The sequence below is a fragment of the Mixophyes fleayi genome, chromosome 3, assembly GCF_038048845.1.
Source record: "Mixophyes fleayi isolate aMixFle1 chromosome 3, aMixFle1.hap1, whole genome shotgun sequence".
Classification (NCBI taxonomy): domain Eukaryota; kingdom Metazoa; phylum Chordata; class Amphibia; order Anura; family Limnodynastidae; genus Mixophyes; species Mixophyes fleayi.
In genome coordinates, this window is record NC_134404.1 from 332,933,069 (window position 1) to 332,952,509 (window position 19,441).

Consider the following 19,441-nt stretch of genomic DNA (forward strand, 5'->3'; position numbering starts at 1 on the left):
AGCCTTCAACGCCAGTGCGACTTCTATTCCAAGTTAAAACATTGCTGCTTGTGGTCAGCATTCTGCGCCAATCGGACAGCTGCAACTTGGGTATACAGGTAAGTCTGCTTTTCTTGACATCGTTTTCTTACAGATTCGTCTTTTAATTGTAGGAGTTCTCGGTGTCGTTATGGTGGTAAACGTAAAAACGATTGCCACGGATACATTGGACAATGATGTCCCAGGCTTAGTGTATTAAACATCCTCTATCACTGCGGCCAAACAATGGGTCCGTTACCCTGGGTATGGTTAGGTTACTGTAATGTTACCTCCTCGGACATAGTCCAAGAGAAGGAAGGAAGAGGCAGGAGCTTCTGGAGGAGAAATGAGAGCGGCTCCTAGTGTCTGTGGGGTGCTCCAAACGGCCTGTATCATATACATAGGTCCATACATACATAGTATGATATACATAGGTTCATACATACATAGTATGATATACATAGGTTCATACATACATAGTATGATATACATAGGTTCATACATACATAGTATCATATACATAGGTTCTTACATACATAGTATGATATACATAGGTTCATACATACATAGTATGATATACATAGGTTCATACATACATAGTATGATATACATAGGTCCATACATACATAGTATGATATACATAGGTCCATACATACATAGTATGATATACATAGGTTCATACATACATAGTATGATATACATAGGTCCATACATACATAGTATGATATACATAGGTCCATACATACATAGTATGATATACATAGCTTCATACATACATAGTATGATATACATAGGTTCATACATACATAGTATGATATACATAGGTTCATACATACATAGTATGATATACATAGCTTCATACATACATAGTATGATATACATAGGTTCATACATACATAGTATGATATACATAGGTTCATACATACATAGTATGATATACATAGCTTCATACATACATAGTATGATATACATAGCTTCATACATACATAGTATGATATACATAGGTTCATACATACATAGTATGATATACATAGGTTCATACATACATAGTATGATATACATAGGTTCATACATACATAGTATGATATACATAGGTTCATACATACATAGTATGATATACATAGGTTCATACATACATAGTATGATATACATAGGTTCATACATACATAGTATGATATACATAGCTTCATACATACATAGTATGATATACATAGGTTCATACATACATAGTATGATATACATAGGTTCATACATACATAGTATGATATACATAGGTTCATACATACATAGTATGATATACATTCATCTATTGTGCAACTTTTTTCAGCAACATAATATATGGATTAGCAGGGCTCCATTAAGAATTCCTTAAAAAAGGCACTTTTAAAGCACATTTAAAAGACTCGATTCAGTTTAATACATCAAAAACTTTGTGACAGTAGATTACAACCTTGTTTAACACGAGAAACACCACGACATGCATCTAAAAAGTGGGAACACACAAACCTCCCTGATGAGAAAGGAGTTACACTATGCACACCGTTCAGCCCTCTAGTGTGATGCACCCAATAAAATCGTACAAACACAAACAAATAACCCAGTAAAATAAAGACTTACTTTTCCTGTCTCCAGCTGCTTCTGAAACTCCTCCATAGTGTTGGCAACCACCATATGACTCGTCAGGTCACTGAGAGCCCTGGTCACAAGGAGGTGAGAAAACGTCACAGACACATTCTAATGTAAAATCTTTAATACACGATTCTGAGGGCTTATATCACATTAAGTTAGCGGAATACTCACATGCAGAAACAGCCTGCAATGAGTGAAAGGACAATGACTGATCTGTAGACTTCTAGTCCCCTAATTAAATGTATTACCCTTAATCATTTAGCATGAAGACTACACACTACAGTCATTCCCGTATAACAGATAAACCGTGTGAGAAGCCAGGACAGTAACCTCCACCTTGAACTTACAGGTCGTAAGAAGAGTTATGGTCTGTGTCTAAACTGACCAATCAATGAGATATTTTGCATAGAACCACCACAAGTAAATAGGAATCCAGTCTTAGAATAAGGATCGTGGATCCAGTTTTGGTGCATACATGGCGACAGATTGGTGAATATGCCACCGGTTAAAGAGTTACCTGTTGTAGAGAGTGGTGTGGATCTCCTCCAGAATATCCTGTAATTTACTTTCTGCCTGTTCCTCTGTGATTGTCAGTTTCTCTCCGGTGTCCCGCCTGACGGCTACAAACTGGCGATTTTTCATGTCTCTTGGTCCCACTTCAAGTCTGATGGGAACACCCTGTAAAGCAACACAAGATATATTAAAATAAAACCGGTGTACAGTTCAGTTGATCACACTGCAAATATTTCTATGTGAAAGTCAGTCAAAGATCCCAATTACAGTAAAACACTCAGAGGATGAGTGTGTGGAGGAACTCGCTTCAGATTGTGGATAGGTCAATTTATGATCCGTGCACTCTGCTCTGGGATAATCTGGACTTCAGTGAACTTGTGAAGATGGGTGCGGCTGGGGCCTGGCGTGCCGGTAATGTTATGAATATTAGGCAGCTGTATGTGGATGGGATATTGTGCTCTTTTGAACAGTTGCGGGGACTATACAAATTGCCTAGGAGTCATTTGTTCAGATACTTGCAATTAAGGCATGCTCTGGCCTCGCAGTTTCGGGGGGTCGTCCCGAGTCTTCGTGCAGATCCTCTAAGGTTGGGCTCGAGGCACCAAGTTTGTTCCATATATTCTATTTTATTGGAGGGGCTGGTGTGGGCGGCTTGCTAGATCTGCGGTGCCTATGGGAAGTTGATTTGGGGGAAATTGGGAAATTAATGATAAAACCTGGGGTACTATTTTGGGCAGCCCATCTCAAGTTACTGCTTCTGTTAGATTTTGTCAAGTCCAGTTTTTCCAAAAGGAAAAGCTGGTCAGCAGTTCAACTCCATTATTTCACGAATGGAAATATGTATATTTCAACGCTCCCACTTGCCACTGCCCATTGTTAAAAGGTAGTGCAATATTTCTGCAGGGCAGAGAAAACTTTACGCATGAATCGCCAACATATATTAGAAACAAACCGGTTTTGCAGATTTGGTGTGAAACCTAATTGGCTTTTGTACCTTCAGAAAACTTACATTTATTGATTTTACTGATCTACACATGCTCCCTTGAGCTTTCATTAAATACATCGCTTTATGTTTGTCAATGTGTTTCTGAGCATGGCCTGTACATCATCTAGAGAATCATTTATTTTAGCTGTCCTTGCGTATGACGCAGCAAGTGCTTGGCACACTTGATACAAATGTATCCAGAGATTAATTCTGTGTCATAACCAAGGGCAATAAAGATAAACAACTCTAGCTGGATTATATAAATGCTTGAGCAGACCTGAATAAATCCATGACCATAACAATCGTATACTTGATTGCAATTAAGAGTACTATAATAAGTAAACTGAATTCTCCACTCTGTGCATGGTAATTAGGTTTGGTATTATCTTACCTTCTCACAGCTAATTGGAAGGTGACAGTTCTTAGAATATTTAATATTTATTAAACAGTGGTATTTAATTTAAGACCTTATCAATCGTCTCTTTGCTACATGGAATAATAGAAGGGAGAGGGGTTCTACAAAGCTACCGATATGCATACTGTTAGAAAAACACCATTTATTACTAATTATAGACATATCCATCTCTATAGACATATCCATCTCTATAGACATATCTCTCCTAATAATATACTGTTATTGACTAAATTATCATGTGTCTGTACATACACACACAACCACCACTATCAGGAGATAATTAAACTGAAACAGTTTCATGAACGCACAGTTCCAGGGATCACTGCTTGATTTTCCCATTTTTGGGCACACACACAGAATGTGACAGATAATTTGTTCTGGATCAAAATTGGTCTTTTACTGACTACACATGTACCAATAAGTGACCAATTAAAAAAAGGATTTTTGTACTTACGTTAAATCCGTTTCTCTGATTCCGTCTGGGGGACACCGCTTACCATGGGTTGTGGAGGGGAGCACGGGAGTTGGCACCTAGCTAGTTAACTTTAGCACTGCTGACAGACCCCTCCCCTCTACAATCCCCCCGCTTCTTCCTCTTCAGTTAATTAAAAAGCCCCAAAGAAAAAAGGCCAATCAATCAGGAGCACACAGAGGAAAGGCAGAAGGGAGTGTTCGCAGTGTCTCAGACGGAATCAGAGAAACGGATTTAACGCAAGTACAAAAATCCTCTTTTCTCTTTCATCCAGTCTGGGGGACACTGCTTACCATAGGGATGTTCTAAAGCAGCCCCTTAAAGGTGGGACTACTCTGAAAGCCCCGCTCGTAGTGCACTACGAGCGAAATTTGCATCCGCGGATGCGAATACATTAAACTGATAGAATTTGGTAAAGGTGTGGACAGAAGACCAGGTGGCTGCCCTGCAAAGCTGGTCCGCAGAAGCCCCATTTCTCGCTGCCCACGACGCCCCTACCGATCTGGTGGAATGGGCCGTAAGTCTCTCTGGCACAGGACGGTTAGCCCTTATGTAAGCCTGCTTAATGGTTGCCGTAATCCATCTTGCAATGGACTGTTTTGAGGCTGGCCAGCCCCTTTTATTAGAATCATAAAGAACAAACAGAGAATCTGTACGCCTAACCTGAGAAGTTCTTTTGATATAAATACAGAGAGCCCTAACCACATCTAACTTTTCCATAGACTGCTGATCAGAATGAGAAGTCGATGAAAAGACCAGAACCACAATTTCCTGGTTCAAATGGAAAGCCAAAACTACTTTTGGAACAAAAGGAGGGAGAGTTCTTAATACCGCTCTGTCCTCGTGAAAAAACAGATATGGGTCCCGGCAAGACAGAGCTCCCAATTCTGAAACCCTACATGCAGATGCAATCGCTAAAAGAAAAACGACCTTCCAGGTCAGACACCTAAAATCTGACGCAAGTAATGGTTCAAAAGGAGGCCCTTTAAGCATATCAAGCACCAGGTTAAGATCCCATGGTGCTGTAGGCGGAACGTAGGGAGGCTGAATATGTAAGACTCCCTGAAGAAAAGTCTTGACGTCTGGCAAATCCGCTAACTTCCAGCTCATCCTGAAGAAAAGCCAATAAGCGAGGGAGACGAAAAGAAGACGTGTGACAGGACTTATTTTCGCACCATCTGATATAGGCTAGCCAAATACGGTGATAGATGCGAGCCGAAACCGGCTTTCGAGCTGGCAGCAGAGTGTTCACTACACTGGGGGAGAAACCCCCTAGCCTTCCAGAGCCTGGCTTCAACAGCCATGCCGTTAAACGGAGCTGAGGTAATTTCTACTGAAAGGGACCTTGCAGAAGAAGGTCGTCTCGCGACGGAAGACGATGTTCTTGTCCTACCGCCATGGAGATTATGTCCGCGTTCCACACTCGACACGGCCATGAGGGAGCTATTAAAATTACCGGCAGACTGCCTGCCTCACTCATCTGAGTACTCGAGGAAGCATGGGAATCGGGGGAAACAGATATCCCAACCTGAAATCCCATGACATGGTCATCACGTTCACCGCTACCGCTAAGGGGTCTCTTGCCCTTGCGCAAAACCTGAGAACCTTTTTGTTGTGTCTGAGGGCCATGAGATCTATATCCGGAAGACCTCACCCTCTGAACTAGCGACTGAAATACTTCCGGATGGAGGGACCACTCCCCTGGCATCATCGCATTGCGACTGAGGTAATCGGCCTCCCAATTCTTTATTCCTGGAATGAACACTGCCGAGATTGCTGGAACATACTGTTCTGCCCAAAGAAATATCTGAGCTGCAAATGGCATTGCAGCTGCACTCCTGGTTCCTCCCTGTCTGTTGGGATCTTCTCGAAGGAGGCCACCATCTTTCCAAGCAGCCGCATGCACAAATGAATTGAGGGACTGGGAGAGGACAAGACCTGAGATGTTATACTCCGGAATTGAACTGATCTTCTCCGCAGGCAGGAACACCTTCTGCTGACTGGTGTCCATGATGAGTCCTAGGAAGAGCATGCGTTGGCATGGAACCACCCGGGATTTCTTTAAATTTATCAGCCACCCATGGCTCTCGAGGACAGCTATGGTAAGGGATAAATGCTGATGTAAGCAAATCTCTGAGGAGGATTTGATGAGCAGATCGTCTAAATAGGGCACGACCTGAACTCCCTTTAAGTGAAGACAAGCCGCCATCACCGACATGATTTTCGTGAAGACCCTTGGAGCCGTGGAGAGGCCGTTGGGAAGAGCCCGAAACTGATAGTGGGAGGCCCCCACCGTGAATCTCAGGAGAGGCTGATGACCGCTCCAAATTGGAACATGGAGGTATGCGTCCTTTATGTCTATGGAAGCCATAAACTGATCTTTCTCTAAGCCGTTTATTACCGACCTCAGGGACTCCATTCGAAATTTGTCCACTCGTCAGTGCACATTGAGGTTCTTTAGGTTTAAGATGGGACGAAAGGACCCGTCCGGTTTCCTGACCAGAAAAAGATTTTAATAAAAACCCTTTCCTTTCTGGTTGTCTGGGACCCTGCAAATAACACTTTGCGAAAGGAGAAAGAGAAAAAGAGACAGACGTCACTGGCGCCACCTCCTGGAGAATAGAGTGGCAGTCAGGACGCAGGCTTCTCCTGAGTCTTGGAGGCCTGGCGCCTAGCTGCAAACGAGGACCTGCCTGTGACAGACGAGCCTCGAGAATTCGGTTGTCTATCCTTAAACGACTGCCCCCTGGGCATGGATGTACCCCGAAAGGACTGACGAAAGGAGCTAAACCGTGGGGTCCGGCTTCTACCGGAGAAAACCGGCAAAGAGGTGCTCTTGCCCCCCCGTTGCCTGGGAAATCATGTCATCTAATTCCGGGCCAAACAGACCTGCTGCAGAAAAAGGAATGGATTCCATAGATTTCTTTGACTCAGAATCCCCTTCCCAGGATTTCAACCATAACGTTCTTCTTGCTGAAACAGACGCAGCCTGAATAGAGGAGGACACAGAAGCTGTGCTCTGAGCCGCCTCATAAATATACCCCGACGCCTCCTTTAAATGTAACGCTAGGGTAATCAATTCTGGGTCCGGTAAGGTCTGTGCCAGTTGCTCTGCCCATGCTTCCATGGCTTTGGCAACCCAAGCTGAAGCAAACCTTGGTCTAATGGAAGAACCCGCTGCTACAAATATAGATTTTAACTGGGATTCCACTCTGCGGTCAGTGGTATCTTGCAGAGTTGCTGAGCCCGGGGCTACAGGAGTATCTACCTTCGGAATTTCATCCCAGCAAGCCACGTCCTCCTCCTGTAACGGATACAGGGAAGAGAACCTCTTTGGAACAGAGAACTTTTTATCAGGCTGTTTCCAGGCTCCCTCAGCAATATCTCCGAGTTCTACAGAAGGGGGAAAACGAATAATCTTCCTTTTGGCCTTCTTAAAGAGACTTCTGTCTCTAGGACTAGGATCCTCCATTTCTGGGAGGTCCAACGCTTGCCTCACCGCTAAAACCAAATCATCAATAAACTGATATTTAGTGATTTCTTCCTGTTCCAAGGATGGAACCAGGTCAGAATCCAAATTTGATTCTCTTTCCTCTTCTGAAAATCCCTCTGAATCAGAAAGGACCATGAGAGGATTAGCGGATCTAAGACGCTTTCTTTTAGCTGGGGGCAGGTTTGGGGATTCAAGTAACTGGTTAAGTGTGTCCAAACTCTTTATAAATGCTGAGGACCATGCCGGTTCTGTGGGTACAGGCGGGTGGTCTGTAAGCAAAGAGGAAGGTCCTGCTATAGCCGTTTCAGTAGAAACCGTGGCAGCAGGGAGTCCTACAGGTGTAATAGCATTATTTATCACAGAGGCTGCCACACTAGACAACAATTGAGTACATTGGGAGACCATCTGTGCTAAACAGGAAACCGACTGTGTCAGGGAAGCCACCCAGGCCGGTTCCTCCGTCAGTGGGGCTGGAAGGAGCTGGGTTTGCGCAGAGGGGACCTCTCCTTCACAGACTGATCAGAGCACCAACGGGTCTTTCTGCCCATTTGGTAATTTAACTTTACATCTGGAACATGTAAAATATATTGCCATAGGGCTTTTCCCTTTTCTGACATTTTAAAAAGGAAAAGCACACCAAACACAATTAGATATAGAGATATTTTAAGAGATATCTTGAGAAAGACAGAGTAGACAACAAGTAAGACTAATGTGTAATAAAAGCTGTACTTGTATGTGTGTAACAGATTAAAAGGTATATGTGCAAGTAAGAAGATTTTAACAATCCTACTAGCCTCCCTCCTGTAACCACATAAACAGTCTGTAAATGGTTAAAGAAAGGTTTTGGTACTTAGCCAAAAGGGCCACTCAGGGGAGAAGTCCAACAGCAGTGTCCTGGTGTCTGCTCCCTTGGAGATAAGTTCCTTCCCGGGCTTCTATTTGGCGCCAGAGGACCGGACTGTACCATCTGTGATGAGAGCAGGGGAGCTCTTGTGATCGTTCCCCCTCTGCAGCTTTCTGCCGCTCCTTTTTTTTTTTTTTTTAAAGAACTTATCGATGTATCTGGCAGAGTTATGGAGGCCTCTTGAAGAGGTCTCCTGCAGCATTAATACCCCGATGCCCCCTCCTATTCACCTGAGGGGGGATCTTGGTATGGCCCCCGACTCTCCTCCTTTCTTTCTGTGTAACTCCGCGGTCCGCTGATGAAATCATGGCCATCAGCGAGGTAATACAATAAGCGGGGCTCTATGCTGAATGGCAGCGCCAGTTATCGTTGGAGCCGCCAAAAGTGACAGCGGTCCGGGAGACCGCTTGTCACTCTTTACTGTGGCCGCTAATGCTCTGCCATTGAGAGCAGTCTGCTCTCTCTGACAGAGTCCGGTCACCGCTGCTCAGCTTCTGTGAGTGTGTTCTCTATATATATAGAACACACTCCAGCTCTGCCCTAAACTGACTATACTGTAAAATTTAAAGAAAAAATGTAAGTTATATAAAAATAAATGACTAGCTATTTCTAATAAGCCCAACTCCTTTGGGCACCTAGAAAAAACTGAGGAGGAAGAGGCGGGGGGATTGTAGAGGGGAGGGGTCTGTCAGCAGTGCTAAAGATTAACTAGCTAGATGCCAACTCCCGTGCTCCCCTCCACAACCCATGGTAAACAGTGTCCCCCAGACTGGATGAAAGAGAAACTCAGTTTTAAACCATTAACCTGCAAGAACAATTTAGTCAGGAAATGGAATGAATGGAAAGAAGTTGTAGGAAACTTCTCATGCACACACTTAGAAACATAGGTCTTCCAGGCCCTACAATAAGTTGTAGCTGAAAAAGGTTTTCAGGCCCTGAGTGTAGTTTTGAACACAGTCAGAAAATCCCAACTTTTAAAGAATCATGGCTTCAAATGTCACGTTGGTAAAGTCAGTTGAGCTAAACCCTGAAGATAAAAAGTTCCCAGATTAGCAGATACTTCCCCTAGAGGGAGACACTACAGCAGGCACACAGACAACTCGAGAATGTCCCTGTACCATGACCGTCTTGTGCAGTCCATTGCTACGGACAGCACCCGGGACCTTTTCTCTTTTGAGGACCTACACTAGCATTGTCACTGGTGGGAACAGATAAATTAACTGAAAATCCTACAGAACTATCACAGTATCTACAAGAACACCTGCTGATCCCTAATCTTCGAGCAGAACACTACACCAAGTGGTTCAGCCAAGTCACCAACATGTCAATGATCAGCTGACCTATCTTTCCACAATTTGCAGAAAGATAATCAAATAGACACCACTCCCCTGGGCGCAGAATGTGTCTGCTGAGATTATCGGCCACAATTTTCCATACCCTTGAATGAATACTGCAGATATCACCCAGAACAATTTGTTCCATCGTATGCATTATCTTTGCGATTTCCTAAAATGCAAGATTGATCCATGTGCTCCCTTGATAGCTGATGTACACCATTGTATGAATGAACTCTTATGGACCTTACGTTCTAGGATATTAACTGGCGTTCTGTCTCCAAGACTGGCAACTGCTGTCAAAAAAGCTCAAGTCCCTATGGCAAAAGGAAGGTCCCTGATAAAGAGGTGGACCTTCCACCACCAGAGGAATGAGCAATGCATCCTCAGAGACAGAGAACCTGTTGCGTTCAGGTGAAAATGAGACTTCTTCCATATCAAATATGCCCCTGAATGAAACCGTGCAACAGCACATCCTCAAAAGGTCAAGATCATTATCCACAGAAGCTTTACACAGAACATGGTAGTTACCTCTCTGCGAGTCAATAGACACCTTATTAGTCTGTAACAAATCTACTTGTCTCTTAGAAGAAAACGCTCTGTTGCGGGACTCCTATTAAGAGACCCACAGCAGACCTAGAAAAAACAGCCATTTGGTATGAATATAGCGTCACTAACAAATGATAATATGATTCTGGGACTCCTATACCTGCGCTGTTTCCCAGAAATGTGTCATGAGCTGAGTTGGGGACTCCACCTTTATCAAAAGATTGTCCACGTAAGGGATGGACATTATCCTACTGGACCACAGCCATAACCACCATAGAGTTTGTGAACATCTGAGGGGTCAAGACCAAATAGAGAGGTCTGAAACTGGAAATGGTGGGATCAGACCACAAATCTGAAGACAATAGGGGCCCTCTCAGATATGGACATGCCACTAAGCATCCCTGACATTCATGAACACCATGAAATGGTCCTATTTCAGGACTCCGAACGAAGAGTTAAGAATTGTGGGGTTAAAAACTGTACAAAAGGAACATTGTTTTTGAAACCAAAAATAGAGTGGAAAAGAACCCTGTCCTCTTGACGCCGACACTCGGATGATTACCCTGGGTGCAAGGTCTGAAATGCCACTTCCAGTGCTTGGCACCCTACCCAAACCATCAGAAGGCCCTTGACGCCCCAAACCCAGGAATCTTAAGAAGAAATGAACCACTGATAACAGTAGGTAAACAGACGAGCTTCCACGACAGCCACTGCAGGGTGGGCTGAACCTCCATGATATGAAAAACCTACGGGTTGATGACTGCTTACTTAACACCTTCTCCTACTGGCAACCCTAGGAAAATTTACTGGTAGGACGGAAACTCTTCCTGCCCATCTCCTCGATAATGGTCTTCTCAAGCTCTGGCCTAATAAGACATCACCAAAAGACAAAACTCCAGAGTCTACTTAGACCCTCAAATTCGCCCCAAGGACTTCAAGGTCATTTCGTCTAGAGAAAGACCAGACGCCAAAAAACGTGAACCCATAGAACAGACATCCAAACCGCGTCCCCAAATTTTCAGACACAATGCTTGTTGAACATCCTTAATTTTGACCTAGGCCTCCCTGCTTGCAATCCTTCCAGCACTTGCTCAGAGTACATTTCTACCTCTTATAGATCCAAGAGGAAGGAGAGATAGGTCACAGGGAAGCAGCAGCTGCTCTGGAAATAAACTTAAAGATGAATCCTCAATGACCGACTCCTCCAGGACCTCTCCTCTTCTGGGAGAAACACTCAGATCATCCTTATGATGCGACCAAGAGAACCTACACTTCCTGGATCATCTCGAAGGTGAATAAATTTTAACCAATACCTACACTGACCGTGGCATGCTGTGCACAAATCATATCGTCTAACTGGAGTCATCCACTAAAGCTTCAGCGGAACAGATTGAGACTGTTCCCTCCAGCTACACGATGGGGGCACATAGCGAGCTGCATGAACTCAGCAGTCTGAGCTAGGGATTTAGCTAGAGTAATTCTGACAGAACTAATCTAGTTGGGAGTCACTTACCTTGTTGTCGATCTTTTGCTGCTCCTTATGGCGTGGGGTCAACACAGGGTCCATGACACTGCTGCAGTGGTAGCGGCAAAAACCCCTCCTGGAGGAGGTCCCATGTTGGGCTGCATGCACGCCACCAGGCAAGGCTGTCTTCTCCAGGTGACAGCTGCAGTCAATTCTAAATCTACAGCAGCATTGGGCAATTCCTAGTAGCCACAAGGGCAGCAGGAAATTAAACTAAATGTAATAAGAAACTATGACAACATGTTGCAGTGTCCTGTGGACACTTTAAAAAAACCAAAAAACAAACAAAACCAACGAGTTGTCTACAATGTGAGGATATAGAAGAAGGAGGAACAAAAGCAATGAAGATATTTTTGTTTTTGCCAGCGTCTTAATTGGAGCTTCTATAGCTCAGGGTCTCCGTGTGCCCCAAATTTGGATGAAATATAAAAAAGTTAAAATGATCACACAGACCATTTGTATCTATGAAATTCTATCTAGCTATAGTCCAATTTTTTTATTGCACCAACTCCCTATGATTTGGGCCAGATCAAGAAGACTTCGCTTAAAAAAGGTGGATTTAGTAATTTACTAAGGTGTTTTTCATAGTAGTGTGAATATTAATGTAATGCTTCCGTAGCTCAATTGTTTTATGTCTTTACAACTGGATTCTGCTTTGCAATGGAAAAAGTTTACAGCACATGAAAAGTTCACTCATTACAACCTAAAGACTTCCAGTCAATCAAGTTTTAATTGAAAAAATATCACATCTAGTTGCTGGATGTGCGACTTAACCCCCTCATTAATAGGATCTTACATTTCTGTCCACTGTGATATTTCGCACAATCCTCGTGCTAGTTTACAGAGCTGTTTATTACAAAATGATTTGGTCATGCAGTGCAGCGCGTACTTCGTAGCAGCAAACTTTTCTTAACAGAGATATTTTATGCTCCTATTATAAATGACAATGTAATGATCGGGTCACAGTGAATTGTTTTATAACAAACTGTAAAGACTATGAGGGAGCCAATTTGTTTTTTTTTAATGGGAGTTACCCTGCAAACTACCAATCTGTAAAGTTAGAGTAGAAACCTCAGCTCTGCCAGGACCTGGCAGTTAACACCCGTGAAAAGAAGTAAAGTGATCAACTGAAGCATTGCGGTCCTTTTCCCTTCTCCGCACTGAAGCATGGTGGTGGTGGTGAAGAAACAGTGAGGGAGCCAAGCTTGACAGTCAATCACGTAATCTTGTTGCATGATCCCTATGATTCACCAATCATAGCTGGGGAGGAACCCCATCAGGCTGCAGGCTTGTCAGGCATTTTAGGCCCTGGACGCCTCATGGAATACGAAGATCTGCCCCTCTGAGTGTGACCTCTGGAGGACCGGTTCCAGGTGATAGAACCACCACAAAAGGGCATTAACAGGGAGGAAGGTGCTCTTACCTTCCATAGCCTGACAGATCACGTCGTTCAGCTCCAGACAAAAAACACAACAGAGCCCGTATAAGGAAGAGATTACAAGGACTTTGTTGACTCCGCATCTGGGTCCCAGGAACGCAATCACAGAGTCCTCCTGGCAGCAACGGCTGATGCTGAAACAGAGGAAGAAATGGAGGCTGCATTCTGTGCCGCCTCATTGACATACCCTTAGGTTTTTTCAAATGTAGTGGCAGAGGAATCAAATCAGAATTCTGCAGACCACCTGCAAACTGGTCTGACCAGGTCTCCATCACTCTACCCAGCCAAGAGGAAGACAGCATGGGCCCAAGCAAAGTGCCCGCCACCACGAAGATGGAAGTTCAAGAATATCTCTAACTTATGGTCACTGCCATCTTTAAATGCTCTATAACCAGATACAGGGAGAGTGGAATGGCATGCCAACTGTGACATCTTAGGCACCTGTTTCCATCAGGCCTTCTCAGCCGCCTGTAAAGGATAGACTCTAGGAAACCGGCGGGGTAACACAAATTTCCTACCCAGCTGTTTCCACGCTGACGCCACAAGGTTAGTTAGCTCAGCGGAAGAAGGGAAGTAGACTACCAGCTTCTTCTGCCGCTCGAACAGTCCAAATCTATTAAAAGTCCAAGGATTGACGGACCGCTAGGACCATATCCCTTCACTCCATGAACCCTGGAAAATTCCTCCAAGTTCACAACTTGAGGGAGTCAAAGTCTTTAAACAATTCTTTTTCTTACTCAGAAGACCCTTCTGAGTTACAGACTGCTGGGAGAGGATAATCAAACTTATGCAGCTTGCATGAAGCTTGAGGCCTAGGAGTCCCAAGAAACTCATACCGCTTTCATACTGCCGCCCCGGCAATATCCCAGGTTTTTCAAGCCGGGTTTTTGCCGGGGCTCAGAGCGTCCCAGCTCAGAAACACCATTCATACTGCACCTCGGACAGGGAATTTCCCGGGTTGACGCCATTCATACTGCACAAGTCTGTGCCCTGGCAATTTGTGGGAGTCATCACCAGAGCAGTTTTCATTGGCTGAAAAAATGGTGATGTCATTGAAAGGTGACTGTTTTTTTGACGCATAAAGATGATGCAAAAGTGGGTGGTGATTGTTCATACTCCAGAGACAGGCAGACAGCCAATCAGCTTGTTTTCTATGCAACCCGGGTTGAAAAACCCGGGTTGCACCATTCATAGTGCAGGCAACCCGGGTCCGACCCGGGAATTACCCCTCGATAAATCCCGAGGTCGTTTGAGCTCGCCCCGGCAAAAACCCGGGATTTTGGTGCAGTATGAATGGGGCATCATTTAATTTTTCCATGCTCCTGACCAAGGAGGTGGACCATGAAGGCTTTGCCTGGGATTGCTCTGGGAAACTGGAGGACCCATCCCAACATCCTCTGGAACTTGTAGAACAAGTAACGACCTAGAAGAGGCCACTGGTATGACAGCAGGAGTGATAGCCGCAGCCTGCACAGGTATCTCTTCAGGTCGGGCTAGTAGCTGAACTAGTGCCTCTACAGATGAAGCCAGGCAAATTCCTCCATTTGAAGCGCTACTTGAGGTCAGCATCACAGTCCGCACCTGGGCCCTGCTGTCCACTGGGAAGTTTGGCTTTACATTTTGCACAGGTAAAGTATTCAACCCAAGATGCGTCAGACATTGCCCCACAACAGGGTAGTGACGGCACAAACTCAAAATACCAATAGAAAGCAGGATACATAATGTACGTGTTAAAGAAGGTACTGAGCTCATCCGTGGCTATTAGTCAAAATCAGTACTTCCAAATACAACTATAGTGTATGCTATATTACAGAGTTTACCCTGTCAATAATGAAGCCCATAGGGTACTTAGACTCCAGGAGACAGCCGACGACTAGTACAGTAAAGAGGAGAGCAGCCTTTCAGCAGTCTCTGATGCAGCAGTGTCCTCTCCTAGATCCTCTCAGAAGTGTCTCAGCAGCTCGTGGCATCAGACCTCTGATGGCGCCAAGGAACATACCAACTGGCTGAGGGGGGGCTTTTCCTGCTTCACCTCTACTGCATTTTCAGGCATCCTTGTCGCTTTATGCATAATATACTGGTCATTTCCGATGTCTTCTCTGACTAAACCCACAAACTGCCTCTCCTCTGTCCTTCTGTGAACCTCTCCATTACGGCGCTAGCTTGCCAACCAAGTCCCCTCCGACCCCGCTCTAATGAGCAGGGGACTTACTAGGAGCCGCGGAGATGGTGGGCTCTATTTTGAAGTCGCTGCGCTCTATGCCTGATGGCAGCGCCGGTCATCCTACCACAGAAGAGTGTGACATCGACGAATCACTCATAGATAGGAGGTTTTTCTGCTCCTGTGCAATGTCCGCGAGAGCCGTCCAGCTATCACCTGTCAGGCAACTGTGGTCTGTTAGTGGGAGCACACCCCCACAGCAAAGCAGCACACACAACTATTTAAGTGCCAACTAATGAGTCCCCTCATACAACCCCATGGTAACAGTAACCCTCAGATTGGATGAGAAAGATAGATGTTGCAAGCAAAGAAAACTTGCTGGGGTTGATGCATCAAACCTTCCAAAAAGGATAAGTGTAAGCGTTTCCCACAGCAACCAATCACATTCTAGCTATCATTTATCTAGAGCAGGGTTTCCCAAACCCAGTCCTCAGGGACCCCTAACAGGGCATGTTTTCCATATCTCCTTGCTGGAGCACAGGTGTAGTCATTACTGACTGACACATTATGACAGATCCACAGGTGGTATAATTATTTCACTTGTGACCTAGAAAACATGTATTGTTAGGGGTCCCCGAGGACTGGGTTTGGGAAACACTCATCTAGAGAATTCTACAAAATGATGGATAGCATCTGGTTGCTTTGGGCAACACTTCCCTTTTTAGAAAGCTTAAAACATCGACCCCGCAGTAACCCGAGTAAATCGGAGGCCAGACTTGGGCTCTATGAATTAATAATGTACTATAATGACCATACTGTAATTTCCAACTTTTATGCAGTGTAAGTATTTTTTACAGAGTATTTAAAAGGTGAGATTTTTCCTGACTTCCCAGCTAAATGGCTTATTTCTTAATAACATGGTTCATGGTTTAAGAAGACAGGAAGACGCTAGAAACACATTATGCAGTTAAAGTTGAATTAGGGCACATACAAGACAGTACATATAAATACTGAAGGTGCAAAACCTATTTCACCCAAGTGAAGTTAATATGATACCATATTGCACTGAATTACAGCCATTCCTATTGTAATCCATCAGTAGTCTCCAGACATCTGTTTGAACCCTGGATATTTTCATTTGTCGATTACTAAACGGGTCAATTATCTGAAACCAAACTGCAACCTTCAATTGTACCCCTGCAAACACTCGAGGCAATATGAATGTTGTCTGCTTCAAAGTTGGAGCCTTTTTAAAAATGGCCCACCATCAGATGCTGTAATGAAATGATTTGTCTATTATGCTCTTCTGTTAATGTTACAAAATACACAGCCTTTTCCTCTAATTCCCATCAGACATGTACCTATATTATCTAGGAGATTTGTCTTGTTCTGGGACATGACTTAAAGTTACTCTGAAATGTATCCAATGTACAGTACACAGCTGTATAGCGTCATATCCAAGGGCATCCAAAATACAAATCAACTTTTCCTGATGATATAGATACATTGATAGAAAACTCAAGACAGAAAGGAACTCCATATTTATTTAATCAAGTAAAATAAAAAAATAAAAAAATCGAACCTGTGTTGTTTCCTACCATGAAATTTGCACGATTTGATGTGTGTGAAACGCAGATATACGTTTTCATTGAAGCAGAATATATACTGTGCAGACAACTTGTTTAAGAAAACTTAAGGTCATGATATGTTGTTATCTGTACGAGTGCCAATGTCTAACCAGTGTGAGTTAAGCATTTTAATCAGTCACACATAAAGTGCTAGCAGTTGCTATTTTCTATCAAATGTTTTATAATTTACCATTTTTTACAGCCGATTGTAACCGGATGAGGAAACGGCAATAAAGGACAATAATAAAATGCTGTCTAATGACCCCTTATAGACGTTCAAAAAGAAAAAAAAATATTTTAAATCACGCAAACAGATGATATGGGAATGACACATATCCTGGAGGTCAACTGCGGATAACAAACCTTCAGCTCCCAATGGTTGAATTTCCATCCAGGGGAGTAGTTGTCACGTAGATCAGTTCGCGCTCGGATGTTCACGTCCTGGAGGCGCTTTAGATACTGGTTGCATTTCTGGAGGAGAGCGTCTTTGTCTTTTTCCGATAGAGTGTTTGTGATGCCGCACGGAATCACTATAACCTGCAAAAGAATCACACGTTTCTGTCTGTACAGATACAAAATAGCATCATCCAAATACCTGATTTCACAGTCATAGACTGCTCGCTACCTAATGTTTAAAACCAAAACTTAAAACACTACAGGACATTGCATGAAAAACGGTGTAAAATTTGTTTGTACATTTCATCTTAACTGAACTTTTTGTTATTTTAAACATTGGTTGAATATGGAGTTAGAATTATTTTGTTTGTTTTTAAATGACATACAACCGTTTCTGGACAAAACGTCACTTATTCATGAATTTGGTTCTTTGTTTTGTATGAAACAGTTAAAGTAAAATACACAAGTGTGTGGGTGCTCTTTACAGTCACAGCACAGATTCCAGGCACCTGTGAAAATAGGTAACAATTCTGTATTGGCAAAAAAAAATTATAATAATTTGTTCAACATGAAACTCAAATATTTTACCACCTTGCTCACAACTTATTATACAGGTCATGATTTATGGGAAACATTTTAACTCAAGATTTTGTTTTTATTTTATTTATCAGGTGAAATTGCCTTTTTTTCCTCATCAAGTCTTAAAAACAACAGATTCAGAACGTCAAGCTGCAAAAAAAAGTCAAACAAAAAAAATATATACATTTATAATTAAAATTAAACAGGAAGTCTTTGTTCCATAAGAATGAGCAACCCCCCTCTTTTCACATAAGACTTCAGTGAATATTATAATAAAAACTGAATGTCGGCTCAACTAGCAATTTAGGGTGAGTGACCCCTTTAAAGCTACATTTTGGTAAAAGGTTTTTGTTTTTTTTAAAGAATATTTCACTTTATTAGGATTATCATATTTAATTTAACAAACAAGATCTCTATGTACAGTACACAGCTAAGCTTCACATCTTAGACCTGGGTCTGGAGTGCTGGAAAACCAACACACAGACAAGGGTTAGAGCACTGGTACACAGAGCTAGTTTGCTGGGAAAGGATGAGAAGACCAGGAGGTCTCCTCAAACAGGTAACAGGACAGAAGACATCACCTTCTTATACAGGACATGTATTATTCATATGCTTTCATCCAATCAGACTCTTCCCTAGAAGACAGAGGACATACCTGGACACAGGCCACTCGAGGAGGTAGTACTAGACCCATATTGTCTCCATGTACCATGGTCATCACACCGATCGTCCGGGTGGTGAGACCCCAGGAGTTCTGGTAGGCATATTGTTTTTCACCTGGCTTTTTAGGATCCTCAAATACGATCTCAAACATTTTTGAAAAATTTTGGCCAAGGTGATGTGATGTTGCACCCTAAAAACAAGAAATTAGAAGTCGATTTCTTATGGGCATACCTGATACAAGAATTAAAGATAAACGTTACCCCATACTAGAAGACCACTGCTAGTTAATTCTGTCTGAAGTATACACTAGGTTTTCCACCTACTCAGTGAATCCTAGTGTTATCACAATGTGGCTGTACTAGCACTGAGGACCTCTGCTGGAGAGCTAGGGAATAGCCATGGGAGAAAGGGGACCAGACATACTGGATGTATAGACGGCCAACTTGACGCTGCCAGGTCGCAGCCCTAGTCCAATCAGCGTCTGGTATTTATTACACCCAGTGCATCTGAACCCTCTTTTCCAGAGGCTCAGTACAAACTACAGATAAGGGGGCAGAGGAATCATGCAAACAGCACAAGTCCCCCGTGCCAGCACCTGGGGAAAGCAGGAGATTGTGTAAAAACAATTTAAAATAACCTAATAGATGTTATAAATCTCTAAGAGCACATACAATGCTTACTTAGAACAAGTAAATCTCAAATCACTGAATACAGAAAGTACGCTTATCCTATTAGTCAT

General features: G+C 43.3%; 1 protein-coding gene across 6 annotated transcripts in view; it reads right to left on the minus strand.

The window, feature by feature from the left end:
* The window catches only part of EPRS1 (glutamyl-prolyl-tRNA synthetase 1), a 73,731-nt gene that overhangs the window by 3,885 nt on the left and 50,405 nt on the right, over positions 1 to 19,441 (minus strand). For all 6 annotated transcript variants that reach the window (XM_075204271.1, XM_075204270.1, XM_075204266.1 and 3 more), the window contains 4 exons: positions 18,695 to 18,892; positions 17,428 to 17,601; positions 2,165 to 2,325; positions 1,636 to 1,714 (listed from right to left, as the gene is read on the minus strand). In XM_075204271.1, the coding sequence (XP_075060372.1) occupies positions 1,636 to 1,714; positions 2,165 to 2,325; positions 17,428 to 17,601; positions 18,695 to 18,892 (612 nt within the window). The remainder of the gene's footprint in view (positions 1 to 1,635; positions 1,715 to 2,164; positions 2,326 to 17,427; positions 17,602 to 18,694; positions 18,893 to 19,441) is intronic.